This window comes from Eretmochelys imbricata, chromosome 28 (genome assembly GCF_965152235.1).
Source record: "Eretmochelys imbricata isolate rEreImb1 chromosome 28, rEreImb1.hap1, whole genome shotgun sequence".
NCBI lineage: Eukaryota > Metazoa > Chordata > Testudines > Cheloniidae > Eretmochelys > Eretmochelys imbricata.
The window spans coordinates 7413855-7438523 of record NC_135599.1 but is presented as its reverse complement, the minus strand read 5'-3'; the positions used below and the strand labels follow the sequence as shown (position 1 = coordinate 7438523).

The window sequence follows — 24669 nt, the reverse complement described above, 5'->3', positions numbered from 1 at the left end:
AGACACCCTGGTTGATTACAGCGCTGCGATTGGCCTCCAGGAGGTGTCCCACAATCCCTGTTCTCGCCTCTCTGGTCATCGGTTTGAACTCTACTGCACCGCCTACAGGTGACCAACTGTGAACCCCACACCTTAAATTCCTTGGGAATTTTGAAAATCCCCTTCCTGTTGGCTCAGTGACGCATGCAGTGGTCTCAGTGCATCTTTCCAGATGACCACGCCTGCTCCACGCATCAGGCGATCCCCATCTTGGAGCAATGTTGAGCTGCTGGACCTCATCAGCATTTAGGGAGAGGAGGCTGTCCCCTTCCAGCTGTGCGGGTTTGGGTCTTTGATGATTTTGTAACAAATTGGTTAGGATATTATTCTCAAGCCTCCCCAGGAAAGGGGGTGTAGGGCTTGTGGGGATATTTTGGGGGAAGACATCTCCCAGTGGTCTCTTTCCCTGTTCTTTGTTTAAAACACCTGGTGGTGGCAGCATTGTTCTGTTCAAGGACAAGGCAAAGTTTGTACCTTGGGGAAGTTTTTAACCTAAGCTGGTAAGAATAAGCTTAGGGGGTCTTTCATGCGGTTCCCTACATCTGTACCCTAGAGTTCAGAGTGGGGAAGGAACCCTGACAGCAACCAATTGGTGGGAGTCTGGAGTAGCCAGCTTCCACGGTGCAGTTGCCACGCGCTTGTCCGATGACAGGGCAGCTCTCATTCTCGTGTCCTTGCACTGCAGGGCTGGGGCAGGCTCATCACACAGTCCCGTGAATGTGGCTTTCCTCATCCGAAAGCTCTGCAGCCACTGCTCATCATCCCAGATGTGCATCACGATGTGATCCCACCACTCTGTGCTTGTTTCCCGAGCCCAAAAGCGGCACTCCACTGTGGTCAGCATCTCCATGAATGCCACACGGAATCTTTTATCGTAGTTACTACGGATGGCAATATCAATGTCTAACTCCTCTACCTTTGTAGTTTAAGGAATAACTCCACTGCCAATCGTGACGTGTTAGTAAGTTCAGGATCCATTCCTGCAGAGCGTGCAGTACACAAATAATTGAAAGGTGGCACCAAATGTGGACGGAAGCACAGGGATTGCTGAGATGGGAAGCAATGCATCACGGGGCATTCACGGAGGTGCTGACCACAGTGGAATGCCGCTTTTGGTCTCAGGAAACACCTCCCTCCACCTTCCCACAACTCTTAGCGGCAGAAGAGAAAGAGGTGCTCAGTGGGATAGCCGCCCAGAGTGCACCGCTCCAAGTACCGCTGTAAGTGCCGCAAGTGTGAACACACTATTGCGCAGGCAGCTGACAGTGTGAACACACAATAGCGGTTTCCCTTTAGTGCTCTCTGAGCAGCACTGTAACTCCCAGCTCTGTAACTCTGCCCGTGTAGACGTAGCCTCAGAGAGACTGACTGCCAGGATCCCAGCACTGATCCCCTCTGGAGAATGAGTCACAACGTCAACAGGCTATGCAGCCTTCACTAGTCTCCCTGTACCTGAACAGCCTGCTAGCCCCACGTGCTGGACCATCTATTGCATTACCTGGTTCCTAAACTGCAGCTACAGTTCCTACTCCAGGTGAATCCAAAGACCGAGAGGTGCAGAGATCCAACCCCTTATAATCTTAATAATGTTTTGTTTCTTTTTGTCTTTCTTTTTGTGAACTTGGAGACCTCCCAGCCTTTCTATTTGGGGGAGGGGTGTGTGTGTGTGTAACACCTCTGAAATCTACAAAGGGAAAGATGCTAGGAAGAGTAGTTCCCCAAATCTTAATAGCCTTCAAACTCTGCCTAATGAAATGACTGAATGCATGTTCCTCACCTATGGAAGTATTGCAAGGAATTGAGCTGTGAGATAGATATTGTTCAGCGAGAGCTGTTTGAACTTCTTTTACTAATGTCTCTCTAAGGTCTGTATGTATTTTGAGGTGAGAGGGCAAGGAGAAGTATTAGCTACAGAATAGTGAAATCTAAGAAGAAAACTAATTAGCTTTGAGGTTGTAGGCTAAATGTAAACAATAATTTGGTTTCGGTATTGAAATATTCAGCTAAATCTGGGTTGCACTGTCTGGGTAAAAATCTCTGATTGGGGTTTTAGCATCACTAAATATGCACCTGCCTTCTTCGGGTTGCTCTTTTAGGGTTTATAAGTGTTGATTTTCTGCTGTATTAATCTGATGGTTTGACTAAATTGATGACTTGATTCCAATGCAATATCCTCGTTAACTCATTGACTTACTGATTTGACCTGAACTTTATCACTGCATTGTTTAACCCTTAGTTGAGTGGTGTCCACAGTCATTTAGCCTTCATGATGGGAGCTCTTGGATTTATTTGTTCATGTTAATAAAGCATGTAACTGGGATATCGAGTCATTTCTTTCAATAAGCAACCGGGCCTGGAACTTGTATTTGTATATTTCCCTTTAATTGAATCTCCCATTTTCTTCATTTTATACTCTTCTAAGTTAAGGAATGTGCAGCAACCAAAATGGACACAAACCTGTTGCTGCCCAATTCTGTGCCCATCCAGCAGGAGTATAGAAGAAACATCTCCTGGAGAAAGGATTGTAACACTGGACTGTAAATACAGAGGCGTGTTCCCAAGGTTTGCTGTCTTTCTCAAATCGTGGCATAAGGGTGACACCTGCAGCTGCTTGTAATCACGACTGGCAGGAAGGAGACACCTACGTGCATTCCATTGGGAGGCAGGGGGATCTGGGAGACCCTGGACACTGGGGGATATTTACCCAGAGCACAGGAGCAATCTACTCAGGGGCGATGCAGGAGAAAAGAGCTGGGCACTGCTTTCCCCACTTATTTCTCCTTATCCCCTTTCAGTCTCTTCACTTTCCCTTTCTTTCCCCTCCCCCCACCCTCTGGCAGGGAGACTTGGTGACTTCCCTGCTCCCAGGGGCGCTCACTCTCCCGTAGCTGGATCGGCCCCTGCAAGTGCTAATAGGAGTGAAAGCCTGGGTGTGGGTCAGTCCTGCAGCAGCTCTGGGACACACAGAGGCAGGAGGAGGAGCAGAGATGGGGTTACTTCCCACCTCAGAGAGTCCCTGGCCTGGTGAGTGCGGCAGCTGCAGCCCAGGTTGGGAGCTGAGGGCTGGTAGGAAGGAGGGCAGGAAAAGAGCCGTGGGGCAGATCCCGGAGGCGGGGCTCTGTACGGTACGAGACACTACCGGTGCTGCTGCGGCCCCCGTGGGGCTGGTCCGGGGACAGACTTTCACTGAAGCACTTTCTGTGCCCATCTGAGGTGGGGACTTTCTCCAGCTGGACCCAGTCCCAGACTCTGCCGCCCCTGGCCAGGAGCTGCAAGCACCAGGGGCCAGAGAGACCCCAGGGCCAGTGCTGAGTGGGCAGGACAGAGACTCCACACAAAGTCAGGCTAACTTGGAGCTTTGGCCTCTCCCCACTGCTCCTGGGGACTGTCAGTCTCAGGGTCCTGATTTCCCATTGATCATTCTCCTTTCCTTTTGTACCAGGAACTAGCCAACCAAAAAACCCCACTGAGCTTTAGTAAGGGGCCAACAATCCCCTTATGCAAGCCAGCCCCATGAGGATCACAGATGTCCAGAGAAAACAGCACAAGCTGGTTCCATGGTGTAACGGTCAGGACTCTGAATCCTGCAATCTGAATTCAAATCTCAGTGGGACCTCCTCTTTGCTTGCGGCAAAGCCCTGGCACTTGAAGTGCTCACCTTCCCTGTCTCCAGCTGTGAAAGAGTGAGTCTTTTCCCTCCTGCTGGGTGACTCTTGCCCACCAGAGCCAGGTCTTCGGTTGGGATGGCGTGACGGGATGGTCGCAGTGGGTTGGGCCTCTAGAACTTGCCACCCTGGCTACTGTTAAGGACAAGTTTGCATATATGACTCCATTTTGGTTTGGGGCCCACCATTGTCTAAAAGCAAACACATCATGTACCAGAAGGAGTGTTTCTTACATACTGCATTCCTGTGAAAACGACCCCTGTCTCCAGCCTGTCTCGATTCCCGGTTTCTGTTCTTTGTTTGTTCCTAACTTCCTGCCTCCTGGCCTTTTGATGTGGGCCTTCCATCCTGATAAGAAAAGTTACTGATGCATTGCTTCAGGGCCATCGTGGGGAGTTGAAGTAACAGTTTAAGCACGGGGAATGTACCTAGCAGGGATAGGTGGTAGATAAGGAAAGGGTTTGTCTATTGACTAAGGTTTCTGATGCAGGAGGGCAACATGCTTTGCTGAAGGGTATATAATCTTTGTATAACCTGCATTTGGGGTCTCCCTCTGACTAGCAGGGGGACACCACGCTCGAGTGTAATAAACTTAGTATCTGTGGGAACTCTGAAGTTGTGGACTTTGTTTGTGTGCCTCAGCGTAGACTCAAACTGTGCATGACCTATCGGGTATAATTCGCAGCAGTCCTTGTGCGTGACCTATCGGGTATAATTCGCAACACTACCGATGTCTGCAATCCTGCAGTTTGACCTGATGGTTGGGATTCTCGCTGCTTCACCTGATGCCCAAAAGTTTGGCCCTTTTGCTTGCTGCCACACTTTTCTTCTTGCCCACCTGGTGCTTAAAGAAAGGAGTGCCAGGGCTAGGCTTCCTAGTCAGGGCTAGGCAGGAGGGAGGAAGAGTCCCAGGCTGGAGCCCAGCACACATCTCCTCCTCTGGGCACATAGAGCACAGGTGGCTGGTGCTGACAGTTCCCAGGGAAGGCTTAAAAGCTACAGAGTAACCAAGGGTGAGGAGAACCATGCCTATGCATGGCTAGCTGAGAGCCACAAAGACACCCAGCCAGCCTGCTCCTTGGCAATGCCAAACACCCATTGAACACCACCCGCAGACCAGCATGTGGGGTGGCTGCTGATGCTGTGGCCAACATCAGAAGACAGTAGGAAAGCAGGGCCACCTCCCTGGTGGGGCCTCTGACTGTTCCCACTCCAGGTGCTCACTTTTGCAGTGGGGCAGGAGATTTTTCCCCAAGAGGCTTTTCCCCAACTGGTGAGAAGCAGCAAAAAACCCAGGTTCCAAAGGTGCTATTTAGCCCCCTCAAGCACAGGGACGGGCGCACACTGGGAAGAGGGAAACTGCTCTACACACTAGCCTGGGCATCCACCCATTGTCTTTGGCAAGTCAGGAGTAGCAAAGGCTAGACTGGAAGACCTACCCGCAACTCCTTTCTGGGGCTCTAGCGGAACCAGAACATGGGCCTGAGTGGCCAAGAAGAGGTTCCGGCCCTGAAGAGAGCAGCACTTCCAGCCCAAAGGGAGAACTGCACAAGCAGAACCTCGAAGAGACTCGAACCCTCAATCACCTGATCCGAAGTCAGGTGCCTTAGCTGGTAGGCCACTCAGTCACATGAGAAAACCCTCTCCAAGCACTTCTTTAGAAACGGCAGAAACCGCGTTTCTTGGGGCATCTACTGAGGGGGCAGAGACATTCTGGGCACAAAAAGCTAAGTTCCCAGCAAGATGTGAGCCTTAATTCTATGGAGCCAGGTGTAGGACTTTGGCTGGGAGGCCTAAGCATGGGGAATTGGGGTGCAGCGGACGGGATGGCTGTCTAGGTGTGAAGATTTAATTGCACTGAGGCACAGGAGGGAGGAGGAAGAATCCTGCTGATAGGCAGTGGCTGTGGAGAAAAATAGGAAGGGTTCCTGGGACTTTTTTTGCCTCACGTTTGCCTGGGCACTGGTAAACTTGCCTGCTTGCTCTTGTGGTGGAAGGGAGTAAATGCTTTCAGGAAGCCCAGCTTGCTAAGTTGGTAGAGCATCATACTCCTAAAGTGAAGGTCTGGGGTTTGAGCCCGTCTGGGCAGCTAGCTTTTAAATTGCTTTGTGTGCCAGGAGCCAAATGAGTCCTGGTGATGTCCAGAGTCACACACAGATTCCTGGAACCCCTGGCAATTTCCTGGAAAGGCCTGTTTCTCTTGCTGAGTCCCTAGGAATCAGGAGACAGATCCACAGGAGCAGACCTACAAAGTGCAGTCTCCGGCTGGCAGGAAGCACTGTAGGGCCAGGTGCTGAGAAAGCCCAGAGGGAGAGCAGCAGAGATGGGGAGGAGAGAGAGAGAGAAGCAATGAGTACAGAGTGCAAGTGTAAAGGGGGGTATGGTCCTGCTACTGTGGGAACCTTCCCTGGCTTATACACTATCCCGGGGGAATTGGCTAGCTAAAGGATCTGAGCCCTCATTCCCGTACCCAGAAGCCTGCCTGACCTTGAGGACTCTCTTTCTACCCTCATGTGTGGCAAAGTCCTAATAACCCTGACAAGGCTGGGACCAGGATTCCTGGGGGCTCGACCCCCAATCTTGTTGTGGTCAGTTAGAACAGGGACTAGGCTGTCCCCACTCTGTGGTACTCTCTCCACACTGGACACTTCCCTGAGCCACTAATCATTGCATAAAGAAAAGGAGTACTTGTGGCACCTTAGAGACTAACCAATTTATTTGAGCATAAGCTTTCGTGAGCTACAGCTCACTTCATCGGATGCATACTGTGGAAAGTACAGAAGATCTTTTTATACACACAAACCATGAAAAAATGGGTGTTTACCACTACAAAAGTAAACACCCACTCTTACCCACCCCACTCTCCTGCTGGTAATAGCTTATCTAAAGTGATCACTCTCCTTACAATGTGTATGATAATCAAGTTGGGCCATTTCCAGCACAAATCCAGGGTTTAACAAGAATGTCTGGGGCGGGGGGGGAGTAGGAAAAAACAAGGGGAAAAAGGTTACCTTGCATAATGACTTAGCCACTCCCAGTCTCTATTCAAGCCTAAGTTAATTGTATCCAATTTGCAAATGAATTCCAATTCAACAGTTTCTCGCTGGAGTCTGGTTTTGAAGTTTTTCTGTTGTAATATCACAACTTTCATGTCTGTAATCGCGTGACCAGAGAGATTGAAGTGTTCTCCGACTGGTTTATGAATGTTACAATTCTTGACATCTGATTTGTGTCCATTTATTCTTTTACGTAGAGACTGTCCAGTTTGACCAATGTACATGGCAGAGGGGTATTGCTGGCACATGATGGCATATATCACATTGGTGGATGTGCAGGTGAACGAGCCTCTGATAGTGTGGCTGATGTTATTAGGCCCTGTGATGGTGTCTCCTGAATAGATATGTTGTTAGCCGACGGCCAAGGATGTTTGGTGAGGTGCCAGCTATGCCCGTTTATACCATCCGTGACTTTAACCGCTAGGACGCACTGTCCCTTCGTGGCGGGCAGCCCGGGCTAGGCTGACGGATGCCCCAAGGTCCTAACCACCCGTGACTTTAACTGCTAGAGCTCAGAGCTCCTTCGCAGCGGGCAGTCAATACTGACTGACAGGTGCCCCAATGGCAGCACTAAGAGCCTCTCCACACCCGTGACTTTAACTGCTAGAGCTCAGAGCTCCTTCGCAGCGGGCAGCCAGGATTGACTGACAGGTGCCCCAAGAGTTTGCCCCGTGGAGGCGGCACAACTCAACCCTAGGCTCTTAGTACTCTCACCTAATGGCCAGGCTTTAGAGCCAAAACGGCTGAGGTTCTTTAATTGTGTCGGCTGCTTTACAGTAAACCAGAGAAAACAAGTCAGGCTTATGCATAAATGGTTACCAAAATTTATTAAGCTAGATTCTAATCATGTGGTTACAAAATTGCTAGTGCCTACTTATTTAAATGTAGAGATGTTACACACACAAACAAGTTACAAAACTGAAGCCACAATCCCAAAGAAAGAAAACAAAGTGTAGAGCTCTATTTCAAAATATGTGTACACTAAAGATAGGAGATCAGGTGTGGGTGCTTCTTACCCTCCTTGCATCTCTCGATTCCAGCGGTGCCAAGCCAGGATCGGTCACTCAATTCCGCGGAAAGACGAATAAGGGACAAGGCGTAGGGACCCTCTTAGCTGCAGAAGCCTTGGGAGGCTGTCACTTATCTGACCAGCAGATAGATAGTGAAAAGCACTCAAAAATCATGGTGCTGTAGGTCCCCTACTTATACCTCTGTACTCCTTTATTCTCTTTCTCCTTTCTTATGCCAAATTGAGGCTGGTCTGTCTGGGTGACGCCAGCTTTCGCAAGAGTAGTTTACACTTGCAAGGGAGAGAAACAATAAGTGTCGACTACTGGACATTTCTTTTATCAGGGTAAATATTTTCCCAACTAGGATGTTGGTGTGTGTGCATCACGCTAGTTAGTAGGGGCTAAAAGCCATGTCTGTCACAGGGCCTCTGCCTGCTGTGAGCTTAATCGTTGTATCTGCTCCCAGAGGCACACTGTAGCAGCACACCTGTGCTTTGCACAGCTTCAAAGGCTGTGCTGGAATATATGTTAAGTGCCCTGTTCCGGCTTCCTCCTGTGTTTCCAGCAATGCTGGTCTGAGGGGGGGGCTGGCTGTCAGGCTACATTCCACCCCCTGATGCACCACACTACATCCCAGATTGCAAGGTGGCGGTGATGCCAGCACCTCTTGCCCTCCTTGGGGAAATCTAGAAATACCCAACAACCAAATTAGAGGATGAGGGTTCGCAGAATTGGTTAGGATCCCTTTTTAGCTCTAGGTATCTGATTTGCGTGGAGGAAAGAGCAGTTTGAATCAAACGCTTCATAATACATAAAGTTACACAAAAACAATTACAATAATTAAAAATGGTTAAAACAGTATTCACAACCGAATGTAAAAACGGGGAGAGGGAAAATCCCAAGTGTTGAGCTAACCATTGCATCCATGAGGTTTGTCCATTCTCAGCCACTGCATGTAGTGGTACAAATTCAATTCCCAGTCCATTGGTTGAATCTGGCAAGGTGCACATCCAGCAATTTGCAGCACCAGCAGCTGAGGCGATGGTTTGGATTGCTCCCCGAAGAGGATGTTCTGGTATTGCCAAGGTGACTGGAGCCAACAGAAGGATCATGAGGGCTTGCAGGAACATATCTCTTGTGGGTCGTGTTCTAGCTAAAAAAACTTATTTTAAAACCAAAAGCAAAAATTACACTTGCTTTTATAAGTAATGGCAAATATATCAACAGTCCATAGTAGTCTCTAGTGATCAAACAGGTCTGCTGCATGGTCCATTTTGCTGACAGGTTAGCTGGCAGGTTGCTCGGAACCGTGGGACCATTCCTGCAATAAATCACATGGTCAGCCGGTCTTGGATGCGATCCAAGCCTCTGTAATGGTTATTAGCCTTTTATCAGCATTTAAAGCACTCCATACACCTTTCTCTTTATAGGCGTGCAAAACGCAGGTAAAGGTTCCCAGGGCTGGGTGTTTAATCACAACAGTGTCTCCGGGAGCATACTTGGAACTGTGCAGTGGTGTTCTGGCAGGGGAGATAGCTTTCCCTGTAGGGAAGAATCCCCTGCTGATTGGACTTCCTGCAGGAGTCTGTCTGTTGTTTAATCTCTGCACCACTTCGTCCAGTCTGTCTCCCCATGTGCCATCAGTAGGCTTCAAGTGATTCTTTAGCAACCCATTCCAGCGCTCGACCATGCCATTAGATTGAGGTCGATATGGAAGGTGGAAGGTCCATTGGACTCCATGGTTAAGGGTCCATTCCCTTACAAGTTTATTCTTAAAATGCGAACCATTATCTGATTGGATTTCTTGAGGCATTGGGACAATTGCTGTTAAGCGGTTTAGTCCCATAACTGTGGACAACCCTGTTGCCAATCGGGTTGGATATGCAAAACCAATCCCTGAAACAATTTCTACCCCAGTCAAGATGTATTTCCACCTCTGCCTTGTAGTGGGCAGTGGTCCGACATAGTCGACCTGCCAGGTTGCCCATAGTGTTTTTCCATCTCTTAGCCTGGCAAACCGTTGTCCTTCTGCTATATGTTTTCTAGTCTCAGCACAAATAGTGCAGGCTTGCACCAGGTCTCTAGCCTGTCTGTGGGTGATAGGCCACCCCCTGATATGTGCTTGCCGCACTAACTCATCACTTCCTGTGTGTCCTAAATTATCATGTAACCATGAATATAAGCGTTCCCATTCTACTTGTGTGGTAAAGAGCTGGGCAGCTGCATCGGCTAAATTGTTTAACTGTGCAGCTGGGGTATTATTCCTCTGATGAGCTGAGACATGTCCTATAGACAGGGGTTGTTGCAGGGCATGCTGACATAACCACTTCCAGTATTCCAGTCCCCAGACTGGTTTACCTCCTATTTCCCAGTGGTTATTTTTCCAGTTAGTGATCCACTGAGTGGCACCTGCCCAGACCGCATAGGAGTCCGTATATACTGCGGTGGCTCCTGCTTCACAGGCCAGTTTAATTGCAGCCAATTCTGCAAGTTGTGCTGACCCATCAATTCCAGCAGTTAGGGGTGCTGCAGAGATGTCTGCAGGCACTGCTGCAGCTTTTCCCTTCCATTTTCCTTTGACCAGCCTGGCACTGCCGTCAGTGAACCATACTCCCTCAGGCTTAGAAGGATCAAATGGGGCAGCATCCTTAATGGGAGACTGCTGTGGAGGTAGGCGGTATTCATCAGGCATTCCTACTTTCCATAGGGATTCCTGAATCATAGTGGGGTTTTGTGCAGTGTCTGCACTCCCTACCCTGTGGTGTATGTAAAGTGCCCATCTTTGGATATCATCTTTTGTGCTACACCAGGTGGTAACTCTTTCCCTTCCAATATAGGTTTAATGATTGGAAGAGGAGTGTGAATTGTGATGTCCTTATCCTGAGTTAATTCCTCAGTTTCTCTCAAGGCTGTGTAAGCTGCCAGAAGCACCTTCTCATAAGGCATGTAGTTAGCCTGTGACCCTTGCCATGACTTGGAACCAAACTGAATTGGTCGTCTGGGAGCAGTGTCACTTTCTTGCCAGAGAGCATAAGACATTCCAGTGGCTCCCACAGTTAGGTACAAATGGAATGGGGCTTCAGGATGTATGGGACCCAGAGCCTGATAGGTGTGTATCTCCCCTATCAGTTGCCTGAGGGCTTCCTCATGGGCAGGAGCCCATTCCCAGGCAGCACTTTTCTTTAACAAATTGTACAATGGTCTGGCTATAATGGCAAAGCCAGGTACATGTTTTCTCCAAAACCCCAGGGTTCCCAAAATCTGTCTCAATTGATCTTTACTTTCAGGGGAGGGTGCCTGATTTAGCTCTTGCACAGTGTCATTAGGCACAGACCTCCTACCTCCCATCCATACAGTACCTAAGAATTTTATCTTTTGGGAGGGACCTTGGCATTTCTCAGCTGGTAACTCTAAATTAAGGGCTTCTAGTGCTCCTTTGATTTGATTCATAGTCTCCTGTACCTCTTCTGAGGTTTTCCCACCTATTAAGATGTCATCAATGTATTGCACAGTTTGTACATTGGGTGGCAATATAAGGTCATCTAGGACCTTTGCCAGTGCCCCATGGCAAATAGAGGGTGAGTGTTTAAACCCTTGTGGCATTCGGGTAAAAGTGTATTGTACACCTTTCCAAGTAAAAGCAAATCTTTCCTGGTCAGCTGGTTGCAAAGGGACCATGAAGAACATGTCCTTTACATCTAATACTGCTAGCCAGGGTTTATCCCAGGTTTGTATGGTGTTTACAATATCTGTTATGCTAGGGACTGCTGCAGTTAATGGTCCAGTGTTACTGTTTAGCTTCCTATAGTCTATAGTGAGTCTCCATTTGCCATTTGGTTTCTTGATGGGCCACACAGGAGAATTAAAGCGAGAGTGGGTACGAATTAAAATCCCTCGCTGTTCCAAATCTTTGATCAGGTCAGTAACAGGGCTTGTGGCCTCAGCTGGAACATTATACTGCTTTATGTTTGTTACTGTTGAGGGCGGGAGAGCAGGCGCGCTGCTAAGTAAGTTTACAGAATAGTGGGGAGGGCTTTCCTCTTCCAGGTGGGTGGCATGAGGAAAAGAACTGACTCCAAAAGCCCATCTTTCCCCATTAATCCTTCCCTTCTTTCCTCTTAAAACGTCCATGCCCAGTATGTTGGCATTGCCCAAAATCACCTCATATTTTCGGGGCTGATGGTGGGGTTGCAAGGGGATATCCAGTTTTATCTTAACTAATGGGTAAGTTATGGTACTGCCATTTACTCCTGTAACAAGTACCTGCTTTCGGCCAGTAGGTGGCGAGCCCTGAAAACTTTCTCGCTTAATCATGGACCTTTGAGCCCCTGTGTCCATTAAGAAAGGAATAATGTGTTTGTCATTTACAGTTACATGTATCCGGGGGTCTTTTGCTGTTGTTTTCTCCTCTTTGGATTTAAGCTGGTTTATTAGGAGAGGAGATTGACCCCCGCAAGCTAGTTTCCCTGCTCTGGTAACTCTTGCAGTTGCTGCAGCAATGGAGTATACCGGGTGTCTGCAGGTGGGGAAAGAGGAGAGAGCTGCAGAGGTGCACTGGGAGTAGCATTAGTTGTCTCCCAGTCAGCTCTTTTAAAGGTGGTGAATAATTTTAGCCGCTCTGTGGGCAGTCCATTTATCACATCTCTGGGATAACCTAAAGCCAGACATTGTCTCCACGACTTGGCTCTAAGCTCCTTTTCCTCTTGGGTTGGCTCTCGCTTGTTTTTATGTCCTTTAGATGGTGCCCCCTTGTTTCCCTGAAGGGAACGTATCTTAGCTTTGCCTGTCAGTGCTCTGATGTCTCCGAATTCTCTAAAGTATGACACCAGAAGGTTTAGCAGTGCCCGAAAGGTACTGTTATGTGCTGCAGCTTCTGATCTAAGGGACAGTGCCATAGCCCTGTGGTTACTCGGAACTCCCTTAAGCAGGGGTCTGAGATCATCTACATCTACCTGACCCTCCCATGGGCTTTCATAGGCTAACTCTTGAGGGTTTTGGCCAAGCATGCTAATAACAGCCACAGTTAATAGAGCTGTTTTTACCTCATCTATGTTGGTCCAGTGCATTACTGTGGGTTCATCTCGGTCTGCTGGGTAAATTCCTCTTGCCCATCGACAAGCCAGAAACCAAAGTGTTTTAGGGGTGTTCCCCTCTGAATGTTCCAGGAATATTCCTGCACCTAAGTTAAGGCGCTCAGTTTCTTGGGCTGTCAGGCGTATATATCCACCCCCAGTGTCCCAGAGGCGGACCAGCCACTCTATTATACCTTCCTCAGGCTTTTTAGCAAAATCTCCCTGGATTGTTTTTAACTCCAAGGGAGTATATTGGCGGGTGGTAATTTTGGTAAAGTGTGTTGGAGCTTTACTCCCTTTTCCCTTTTTACCTCCCTTCTTTCTTTTTGAAGAGGTGGATGGATAATTGTCATCCCCTTCTTCATCCAGCTCTACCCCACTCAAATTTTCCTCATGTTCTTCTGATTTGTGATGTGTGATAGCTGGTCTTAATTTTACAGAGGGACCTTCCTCCTCAGAAGAGGGGGACTCATCTGCTGAATCCCAAATGTCTCCATCCCATTCCTCAGGGTCTAGCCAGAGAGCAGTCTCAACTTTAGCCCGGTTGATACTGCGTGTTTTAGTCTCCAGCTTTTCCCTTCGTTCTATCCCTTCTTTCTCAATTAAGGGAAGTAATCTTTTCTGAAGATGTTCCATATCCCTATTCAGTGTTCTTACTCTGGTATCTAAATTCTGGCATTCCTTGTGCAGTGTGTCCCTTTCCTGTTGTAGCCTATTAAATTCTATTGCCAGACTATGATAATCCTTACAGGCAGCTTGCCAAATGTTAGTAAGCAACCATATACAAGCACCTTTTCCTTTCCCTTTCTTCATCTTGCAGGCAGTTCTCCAGTTACAGAAATGCTGCCAGATCTCTGCTGGTTTTCCCCAATATTTCTCCAGCAGTTCTTTGCTCCACAGAGGATTTCCCCATCCCTCTTGGGTCAAACTTTTCTCTAGCTCAGGGAATTCTGTGGTGTTTATCATGACTGGTTTCATTGTGTTACTGTAGTGCAGCCTATATCACAATCCTGTTCGTGACGCCAATTTCTGTTAGCCGACGGCCAAGGATGTTTGGTGAGGTGCCAGCTATGCCCGTTTATACCATCCGTGACTTTAACCACTAGGACGCACTGTCCCTTCGCGGCGGGCAGCCCGGGCTAGGCTGACGGATGCCCCAAGGTCCTAACCACCCGTGACTTTAACTGCTAGAGCTCAGAGCTCCTTCGCAGCGGGCAGCCAGGATTGACTGACAGGTGCCCCAAGAGTTTGCCCCGTGGAGGCGGCACAACTCAACGCTAGGCTCTTAGTACTCTCACCTAATGGCCAGGCTTTAGAGCCAAAACGGCTGAGGTTCTTTAATTGTGTCGGCTGCTTTACAGTAAACCAGAGAAAACAAGTCAGGCTTATGCATAAATGGTTACCAAAATTTATTAAGCTAGATTCTAATCATGTGGTTACAAAATTGCTAGTGCCTACTTATTTAAATGTAGAGATGTTACACACACAAACAAGTTACAAAACTGAAGCCACAATCCCAAAGAAAGAAAACAAAGTATAGAGCTCTATTTCAAAATATGTGTACACTAAAGATAGGAGATCAGGTGTGGGTGCTTCTTACCCTCCTTGCATCTCTCGATTCCAGCGGTGCCAAGCCAGGATCGGTCACTCAATTCCGCGGAAAGACGAATAAGGGACAAGGCGTAGGGACCCTCTTAGCTGCAGAAGCCTTGGGAGGCTGTCACTTATCTGACCAGCAGATAGATAGTGAAAAGCACTCAAAAATCATGGTGCTGTAGGTCCCCTACTTATACCTCTGTACTCCTTTATTCTCTTTCTCCTTTCTTATGCCAAATTGAGGCTGGTCTGTCTGGGTGATGCCAGCTTTCGCAAGAGTAGTTTACACTTGCAAGGGAGAGAAACAATAAGTGTCGACTACTGGACATTTCTTTTATCAGGGTAAATATTTTCCCAACTAGGATGTTGGTGTGTGTGCATCACGCTAGTTAGTAGGGGCTAAAAGCCATGTCTGTCACAGGGCCTCTGCCTGCTGTGAGCTTAATCGTTGTATCTGCTCCCAGAGGCACACTGTAGCAGCACACCTGTGCTTTCACAGCTTCAAAGGCTGTGCTGGAATATATGTTAAGTGCCCTGTTCCGGCTTCCTCCTGTGTTTCCAGCAATGCTGGTCTGAGGGGGGGGCTGGCTGTCTGGCTACATATGTGGACACAGTTGGCAACGGGCTTGGTTGCAAGGATAGGTTCCTGGGTTAGTGGTTCTGTTGTGTGGTACGTGGTTGCTGGTGAGTATTTGCTTCAGGTTGGGGGGCTGTCTGTAGGCAAGGACTGGCCTGTCTCCCGAGATTTGTGAGAGTGTTGGGTCATCCTTCAGGATAGGTTGTAGATCCTTGATGATGCGTTGGAGGGGTTTTAGTTGGGGGCTGAAGGTGACGGCTAGTGGCGTTCTGTTATTTTCTTTGTTAGGCCTGTCCTGTAGTAGGTAACTTCTGGGAACTCTTCTGGCTCTATCAATCTGTTTCTTCACTTCCGCAGGTGGGTACTGTAGTTGTAAGAATGCTTGATAGAGATCTTGTAGGTGTTTGTCTCTGTCTGAGGGGTTGGAGCAAATGCGGTTGTATTGTATGTAGACAATGGATCGTGTGGTGTGGTCAGGGTGAAAGCTGGAGGCATGTAGGTAGGAATAGCGGTCAGTAGGTTTCCGGTATAGGGTGGTGTTTATGAGACCATCGTTTATTAGCAGTGTAGTGTCCAGGAAGTGGATCTCTTGTGTGGACTGGACCAGACTGAGGTTGATGGTGGGATGGAAATTGTTGAAATCATCGTGGAATTCCTCAAGGGCTTCTTTTCCATGGGTCCAGATGATGAAGATGTCATCAATATAGCGCAAGTAGAGTAGGGGCATTAGGGGACGAAAGCTGAGGAAGCGTTGTTCTAAGTCAGCCATAAAAAAGTTGGCATACTGTGGGGCCATGCGGGTACCCATAGCAATGCCGCTGATTTGAAGGTATACATTGTCCCGAAATGTAAAATAGTTATAGGTAAGGACAAAGTCACAAAGTTCAGCCACCAGGTTTGCCGTGACATTATCGGGGATACTGTTCTTGATGGCTTGTAGTCCATCTTTGTGTGGAAAGTTGGTGTAGAGGGCTTCTACATCCATAGTGGCCAAGATGGTGTTATTGCATGTACTTCAAGCAAGCAAATACAATTTATTAAAGAGCAATCGATTTTTAAAAATAACGAAAATGGGAAAGGTTAGAGGAAAACACGTAATCTCATTCTGAGGCACAGGCTATCGCAAACAGGAGTCTCTGGAACATAAGGGAAGTTCACAGTCTCTCTCTCACATGTTCCAGGCCTCCTTTCCAGGTCCTGGCTGTGGTGCAGGGATGCCACGGGTCAGCCACTTGCTCTGGCGGTGGCCACATGCCCTCAGGCTCTAGCTGGCGGGACCCTTTTTCCCAGCATCGGCCACCATGTCGGGTTATGATTCCCTCCCCCCACCAAGTCTGGCCTGCAAGGGCTCTTGACAAGAAAGTTTCTTGGAGGTAATTGGCAATCCTCTGCCAAAGATTACGTGGCAGAGCAGCTTTGTTCCTTCCCCCACTGTGGGGTAATTTTAGAATTTGTTCCCTCGAATGCTGCACCACAACCCTTGCAAAGAGTGTGTGCTCTTTTCCCCATGTGGGGCTCTCCCCCCCGCCAACACTCACAATGCTTTGGGTGTTCACAGAGATGTGTGCCTGGCCAGGATCAGTGAGAAAGTGATGGCAATGTTGCTAATGTTGTGTTTAACAGAAATGTTTCAGTGCTGTGCATGAATTTAACAATCCCGCTTCTGTTCATTGTCCCCTGTGCTTCACCAGATGTGGTCTTCAGGAACACCCCACGCACCTTGGCCGAGCTTCTCCGCCAGATGAGAAAGCGCTCAAGATACAGAACAGACGACATGTTCTGGGAGGTCATGCAGTGTTCCAGTGCAGAGAAAAGGAAACAAAAGCAGTGCTGGGAAGCCGAACGGCAGGACAGAAAAGAGAATCATGCATTTGTTAAGAATACTACTGAGCGGATAATTAAAGTAATGGAGGAGCAAACGCAGATGCTGAAGTCCTTAACAGAGCTGCAGCATCAGGAGATCAGCGCTCCACCTTCACTGCAACACATTCAGAACTCTTTCCCCTGCCCCCCCAACTCTGCCCACACATTCCTTTCCACCTTTCGTGACTTCTCAGTTTCCCCTTCACTCTACCCCCTCGGACAACTTTCACAGTGAGAGCTGGACCTACACACAGCTGTGAGAGTCTGGCCTTCCCTGGTTCCTCCTTTCCTGCCAAGCAACTGTACGTTCGTGTGTGCTGTTTCTTGTGCAATGAAAGCAAACTTTTATAATGGTAAATCCTCTTTATTTTTTTTCCCCTGAGATAGCAGGAAGTGCCAATACATTCACAGGCATTTTAATCACTTTATTACAGAAATCGAAGGCCCCAAATGTCACCATTGCCCCCAAGAAAAACAACATGGTATGTAATATTGAATCAACTCGGAAAGAGATATATGTTACTGGAGGTCATTGTCAAAGTGCTGCCTCAAAGCCTCCCTAATTCGAATAGCTCCCCTCTGGGCTCCTCTGACAGCCCTGGTATCTGGCTGCTCAAAATCAGTGCCCAAGCGGTCTGCCTCAGCACTCCACCCACGAGCAAACCTTTCACCCATAGCGTCACAGAGATTATGCAACATACAGCACACGGCTATGACCATGGGAACATGATCCACATTGAGGTCTAACCTTCCATAAAGGCATCACCAGCGTGCCTTTAATCTGCCAAAGGCACATTCCACTGTCATCCTGGACATATTCAGCTGTTGTTGAACCACTCCTTACTGCTTTCCTGGTGTCCCATGTAAGGTTTCATGAGCCATGGCTGTAAGGGGTACGCTGGGTCTCCCAGAATCACTATGGGCATTTCAACACCCCCCACTGTAATCTCGTGGCTGGGAAAGTAAGTCCGTGCTTGCAGCTATCTGTTAAAACAAGCTGCAAAACATCACACCCACAACACGACCATGATGTGCATGGGCGCTGGGAACCCCCAGATGAGTGGATCCTGACTGGCCATTGGCAGAAATCTGTCTGTATATTGGGATTGGTGAGCGTAAGAAATTTGCTTGGTATTGTGTTCTCTGTGTGTTGCTAATAAATAGATGTTTAGAGCACAGCTGTGTAAGGCTCTTTCACTGGGAAAAGGTTCTGTAGACCTGTAGGGCACTGAGCCCCATGGGAAAGGGCTGGTACTTAAATTGACCAGGTTTCTTCCTGAGCCCCCTGAGTAAGGATAGGTGTCTTACACCTCCAGCCCTCGGCAAAGTAGAGGTGGGGTGCCCTACACTGCACGGGTAAAACTGCAAGCACAACCTATTCTGTCATTCCTATATATTTTGTATTGTGATATTACCATGTCCCATTGATAAAAATAGGTAGTACTGAGCTTGGTGGAATGATAATAATCAATCTCCCCATTTAAAACCAGGTATTCAAGGACACTCAGCTGAGAATTTAGCCTTCTTGCATTTGTATAAAACAACCTATCACATTTGTCAATCATTAGTTGTCTGCCTTCATGCGATGGAATTGAATAGGACTCTTTCTCATTCGACAGTTTCTCTTCACCTACTACCTCTACTTTATGAACTTCTGTCCTCTCCTCTTTACTAGGATATACAGAATCCCCATTCAGCGATCCTCCCCTAAGGGATGGCTCTGTCCAAACCATGTGTTCCTTCACACCTATTGTCGTTCCCTCAGCCCTTAGTTTAATAGCCCCTTTATGAACTTTTTAATTTTACATGCCAGAAGTCTGGTTCCATTTTGGTTTAGGCGGACCCCATCCTTCCTGTATAGGTTCCTCCTTTCCCAAGAGGCTCCCCAGTTCCTAATAAACCTAAAACCCTCCTCCCTACACCATCATCAAATGATGAGCCAAAGAGATTGACATTCACCTGTGCAACAAGAGGAATGTCTTTTAAAGCTAAAAGGGATCCAGCCATTCACTGTCACAGGAATGGGTTGGTTCAAGAGGACATGCCATGGCCATTTAACCTGAGCTGTATCATGCATTTGAGTCTGAGCCCTATCACAGACAACTTTCTGACAATCTGCATTGCAGATTTTTCTTACCCTCTGCAGGAGTTTCTCTTCAAAGTCTTGCCTTGATACCAAAATTTGTCTTTTGAACACGATTTTCAAGTGCTTTCAAATTTACATGGAGATATTGGACTGGTAGCTAATTCAGAGTTTTGAGAGCATTGCTCTGTCAACTATTGGTGTGAAAAAAAATCACATCCCTACCTGACATAGTTTGCTGGCAAAAGCTGAAATGTAGACACAGTTACAGTGGCAAAAAAGGTCCATTAAAAAGAAATCAAGGAAATTAAATGCCCACAAATTACATTAGAGCAGAGTTAAAGTTTCCCAGTGCTACCTCATGCCCTTCCAGTATGTGTATAGTGGTGAAAGTAAAAACCTCTGAAAACCAGGAAATGAAGAACTAAACTAACATGCTGCCCCGTCAATGCAACCTTAATACTGCCCCTACCCCCTAACCCTGGAGCTGGCAAATGTCACGAGGAATAGGTTAGTAAAGGTGGTGCAAAGGTTAACCATCTACCCAGGGAATTAGCAAATTTTCCATCTCCTCAAGTCTTGAAAGCAGGACCGGATGCCTTTCTGGAAGATGTTTTCATCAAAACAGGAAGTATTCAGCTCACTAGAATGGTAACTAGATGAAACTGTTTGACCCGTATCATAGAAGAGATCAGACTAGATGACCTAATGGTATCTCTCGGCCTTAAAATGTATTGGGGAGTAATCAACAGGAGGAATGAGGAAAAGAACATGCCATTGTTTGTGTTGTACAGATTTGAATACCACCATTTATCTGCACACCCTCCCGCTGTGGGCACCCTGTCAGCTGTAGCTTTCAGGGAACGGAGGAGGAGGGAATTGTTGGAGCAGCCGGGCAGAGCTGGGACTGAGACACAAAGAGAGGTGCACGTCCAACGTGAAGGAACAGGGATTCCTCATTGCCGTGCCGAGTGTTGTAGGTGGTGTCAATAAAGGCGCACACGGGTGCGTTCTTGTCCAGGGCAGAGTTAAGGTTGCATTGTGGGGGCGAGGTGAACCTTGACGCTGCATGTCCCCTGAGAAGAACGGAGGGGCCGGGAATCCCTTACCCAGCGAGGTCACGGTCTCGTAGCTCTCCTGCAGGACGTCGCTGCAGAGGGCTGCGCGGGCTCCAGCTCGGCCCCCTCTGACGCAGCGACATTCACAGCCACCGCCTCGACGGTCACGGCCTGCTGACAGCCCCATCGTTCCCGGGGGAGGGGGGCCGGTCACGGGGGAGGCAGGTAGGGGGGTCGGCACAGTCCCACCCCCCCCAACCCAGCGGGCAGGGCAGGGTGAAGAGTCCCACACGCCCCCCATCCCCGCAGAGAGACGGGGCAGGGCAGGGTGACCAGGCATCAAACTGTGAAAAATCGGGACGGGGGGGGGGTAGGGGGTGGGTAATACGGTTGGACGCGGGGGCGGGGCCGAGGGGGCGGTTGGACGCGGGGGCGGATCCGCGAGGACGGTTGGACGCGGGGGCGGGGCTGGGGGGGCGGTTGGACGCGGGGGCGGGGCCGGGAGGACGGTTGGACGCGGTGGCGGGGCCGGGAGGACGGTTGGACGCGGTGGCGGAGCCAGGGGGGCGGTTGGACGCGGGGGCGGGGCCGGGGGGGCGGTTGGATGCGGGGGCGGAGCCGGGGGGGCGGTTGGTTCGAGCCCCAGCGGGCGGGACGCGCGGGCACCAGAGTCCGCCTGAGGCGCGGGAAGGCGCCGGCGGGGGCGGGTCAGGCTGACCCCGGGGCCCGCCCTGCCCTGGGCCGGAGGAGACGGAAGCGGCGCCCGGGGCAGGCTGGGAGATGTAGTGCCTGACTCCCCCGGAAGCGGAAGTGACGTTGGACGGGGAGGCGGAGCCGGGCTGGGCTCGCGCGGGGCCGGGGAGCGGTTGGGGCCGTTGGAGCTCTGGGCATGCGCAGATCGCGGGGCGGCGCGAGACCTTCGTTAACCCCCCCGTGCCCGGCCCGGGCCCCGCTCCCGCCGGAGCCGCCCTGGGGCCGCCCCGGGCTCCGCCCGCCCCGCTGCGGCGCTGCAGCCTCCAGGTACCGGAGCGAGCCCCGGGGGGGGCCGGGCGGTGACTCTGCCCCGGGTCCGGGGGGGGGACCCGGCCTCTCGCAGCGCTGGGATCTGCCCCCGGGGGGGCCGGGCGGGGGGAGACCGGGGGTGTCAGGAGAAGAGGGGCGGGGGGAGAGCGGGGGGGCAGGAGAAGGGGGGCAGGAGAAGGGGAGATTGGGAGGGCAGGAGAAGGGGGGCGGGGGGAGACCCGGGGGAGCAGGAGAAGGGGGAGGGGGGAGACCGGGGGAAATCTTGGCGCAGCCCGGATGTGGCTGGGGGGGGAGGAACCGGGGCCCCCCGGGGAGTGGGGAGAGGCCGGGGGGGGCTGAGATCCCCTCAGATTTACCGCTACCCCCTCCACTGCGACCCCCCGCTCCCGCCCTGCCCCCTTTCTGTCCCCACAGCAGCGAGGGGGAGCCCGGGTGACCCCCCAGGTGCTGCAGGACCCCCCACAAAATCCGGGGTCCGGGAGCGGCAGAGCCCCCGGCTGAGGTCGGGCCCCTGTCGCGCCGGGCTCTGCACAGACCCTGACCGAGGTCGGGGCCCCCTTGGGACAGGGGCTGCGCAGACCCCCGGGTACCCCCACCTGCCATTCGACGCCCGCCGCTGGCCCATGCCGCCGGCTCGGGCGCCCAGGGCTCGGGCGAAGGGGCTGGTTCGTGGCAGGGTAGGGGTCTGGGCTCAGGCTGGAGGACCCTGTGAGGTGGGAGGGGGCCGGGCCTTGGGCTGCAGCCTGAGCCGGACCATCGACACCCCCATTCAAGAGCCCCGCAGCCGGAGCCCTGTGAGCCCCTGTCCGCGGGCACGGGCCGGCCGCCGGTGCCCCCCTGCAGGGTAGACGTGCCCACAGCGACCGAGGGTCCTTGCCACAAAAACCCCAAAGGCTAAATCGGGAAATGGTGGGCGGCTGCTCTCCATTTTACAGATGGGGAAATTGAAGCTCAGAGAGCTGAAGTGAGTTGCTCAATTTTTCCTAGAGCATTTGGGGCAAAACTGGGAACTGAAACCAGATTGTTTGAATTCTTGCCTCTTCCCTTAACCGCAAACCCAGCGTGCGTATGCACAGTGTTGTTCTGGTCTGAGTGTTTGCCTTGCATTGGCTTCCAAGGGAGGTTGTGGAATTTCTTTCATGGGAGGTTTTTAAGACCAGGTTAGAGGTAGACCTGTCTGGGAATGTCTTGAGTAGATGACCTCTCAAGATCCCTTCCATGCCTACATTGAAATAATTCTGACTTGTGGTGTGTCATGTTCCACGCTGAGCTGTTTTGCATGGTGCCGTTTAGAACTGTGATACACCATGTTGTGTTGCAGATTTATTGTGCATTGTTTTGCCTCAGCTTGTTTGGTGCCTGTGTTGTGTTGGTTTGAGTTGAGCTCTTTTCCATTGTGTACTTTTGTCCTAGGGTGTGTTAGTTTGCACTGTGTTGCTTTCTTTTCCTTTGTATTGTCATTTCATGCTGGGAAGGGTAGTGTTTTTTTGTTTATTTCTTTTCCATCTGAATTACCTGACATTATGCCGTGGTGGGTTTTATTCTCTATGTTCTGTTTTTATACATATATATTGCATAGCATCATAGAAATGTAGGACTGGAGAGGACCTCAAGATGTCATCAAGTGCAGCACTCTCTGCCAAGGCAGGATCAAGTATATGTAGATTTTCTGTTGCAGAGTTTTGTCCTACCTGTTCTTAAAAACTTCCAGGAAAGAGACTCCACAGCCGCCCTTGTAAGACTCTTCCAGAGCTCACGTACCTTGGCCCTGGGGACACCCACACAGACTTTAGGGGTGAGCAGCTCTGGAGAGAGAGAGGAGACCCCAGTGAGTGGGCAGCTGGGTAAATAGACGAAAGTTGGGAGGAGAAACATTGACGTGTCCAAGGTCACGCAGGCTGTCCGTGACAGAGCTAGAAAGAGATCCCAATTCTAGTGCTGTTTTGGGCACTAAAGGTCTCTGCCACACTGGTGTTTTAGGCACTGGTGCAAACCCTTAGTACAGACACAATTTACACTAGTGCAGTCTGATTGGCACGGGTGCACCATGTCCCAGTCGGACGGTTTGGGATGCGGGGGGGGACAGTGACCTCACTGAGGCCTGGGGCTGGCTGAGCAGTGCAGCTGGTAACGGAGGGGCAGCAGTGAGTGCTGGAGCTATGAGCCAGGAGCACAGCCCCACAGGACTGGACACTGACTTCTCCTGACCCAGGGGACACCCCCCCAGCTGTGTGCAGGGACTGCAGCTGAGCTGCCCTGCCAGGACAGCCTGTGCATCCCTGGACAAACCACCTCTTCCCGCAGCCTAATACAATGGGGTCTGGGGACCTTTCCAAGCTGCAGGTGATGGGGTTCTGGTGTTAGCGGGGTCTGTTCCTGGCTCTGTCACTGACCTGTTTAGGGAAGTCCCAGCCCCTCTCTGTTTTCCTCCTACCCATTGTCTACTTGGATTGTGATCTCTTTGGGGCAAGTGTCTGTGCAATGCAAGGCACAGTTTATAGACTCACAGACTTTAAGGCCAGAAGGGACCATCATGATCATCTAGTCTGAGCTCCTGCACATGACAGGCCACAGAACTTCCCTTGCCCACTCCAGTAGTAGACCCCTAAACTCTGGCTGAGTTAATGAAGTCCTCAAATCATTATTTAAAGACTTCAAGTTACCAAAAAACCCAACATTTACACTAGTTTAAACCTGCAAATGACCCATGACATGCCCCATGCTGCAGAGGAAGGCAGAAAAACAAACAAACAACCAAAAAAAAACACACCTCAGGGTCTCTGCCAGTCTGAGTCTGGGCAAAATTCCTTCCCATCCCCAAATATGGCAATCAATTAGACCCTGAGCATGTGGGGAAGACCCAGAAGCCAGACACCTGGGAAAGAATTCTCTAGTAACTCAGAGACCTCCCCATCTAGTGTCCCATCACCGGCCTTTGGAGATATTTGCTGCTAGCAGTCGCAGATCGGCTACCTGCCAGTGTAGGCAGTCCCATCGTACCATCCCCTCCATAAAGGTATGCAGCTCAGTCTTGAAGACAGTTAGATTTTTTTGCCCCTACTGCTTCCCTTGGGAGGCTGTTCCAAAACTTCACTCTGATGGTTAGAAACCTTCGCCTAATTTCAAGCCAAAACTTACTGATGGCCAGTGTCCATTTGTTCTAGTGTCAACATTGGTGCTTAACCTAAATAACTCCTCTCCTTCCCTGGTATTTATCCTTCTGGTATATTTATAGACAGCAATCATATCTCCCCTCAGCCTCCTTTTGGTTAGGCTACACAAGAAAAGCTCTTTGAGTCTCCTCTCATAAGGCAGATTTTCCATTCCTCAGATCATCCTAGTAGCCCTTCTCTGTACCTGTTCCACTTTGAATTCATCCTTCTTAAACATGGGAGACCAAAATGGCCCACAGTATTTCAGATGACGTCTCATCAGTGCCTTGATAACAATACTAACCTTTCCCTCTGTCTCCTGGAAATACTTCGCCTGATGCATCCTAGGACTGTATTAACCGATTTCACGTACGCATCCCATTGGCAGCTCGTAATTTTCCTGTGATCAACCAATACACCTAGGTCTTTCTCCTCCTCTGTCACTTCCAACTGATAAATCCCCATCTTATTGCAA

At 50.0% G+C, this 24669-nt stretch overlaps 1 protein-coding gene across 5 annotated transcripts in view; it reads left to right on the top strand.

The window, feature by feature from the left end:
• LOC144258265 (uncharacterized) overlaps positions 1-24669 on the top strand; it is a 75693-nt gene that overhangs the window by 25205 nt on the left and 25819 nt on the right. For 2 of the 5 annotated variants that reach the window (XM_077806703.1, XM_077806702.1), the window contains exon 1: positions 20880-21039. The exons of 2 other annotated variants lie outside the window; for them this stretch is intronic. In XM_077806703.1, the coding sequence (XP_077662829.1) occupies positions 20909-21039 (131 nt within the window). In that variant the 5' untranslated portion in view covers positions 20880-20908. Of the gene's footprint in view, positions 1-20879; positions 21040-24669 lie in introns of those variants that run through there. One more of the 5 variants, XM_077806704.1, reaches the window with a different exon arrangement.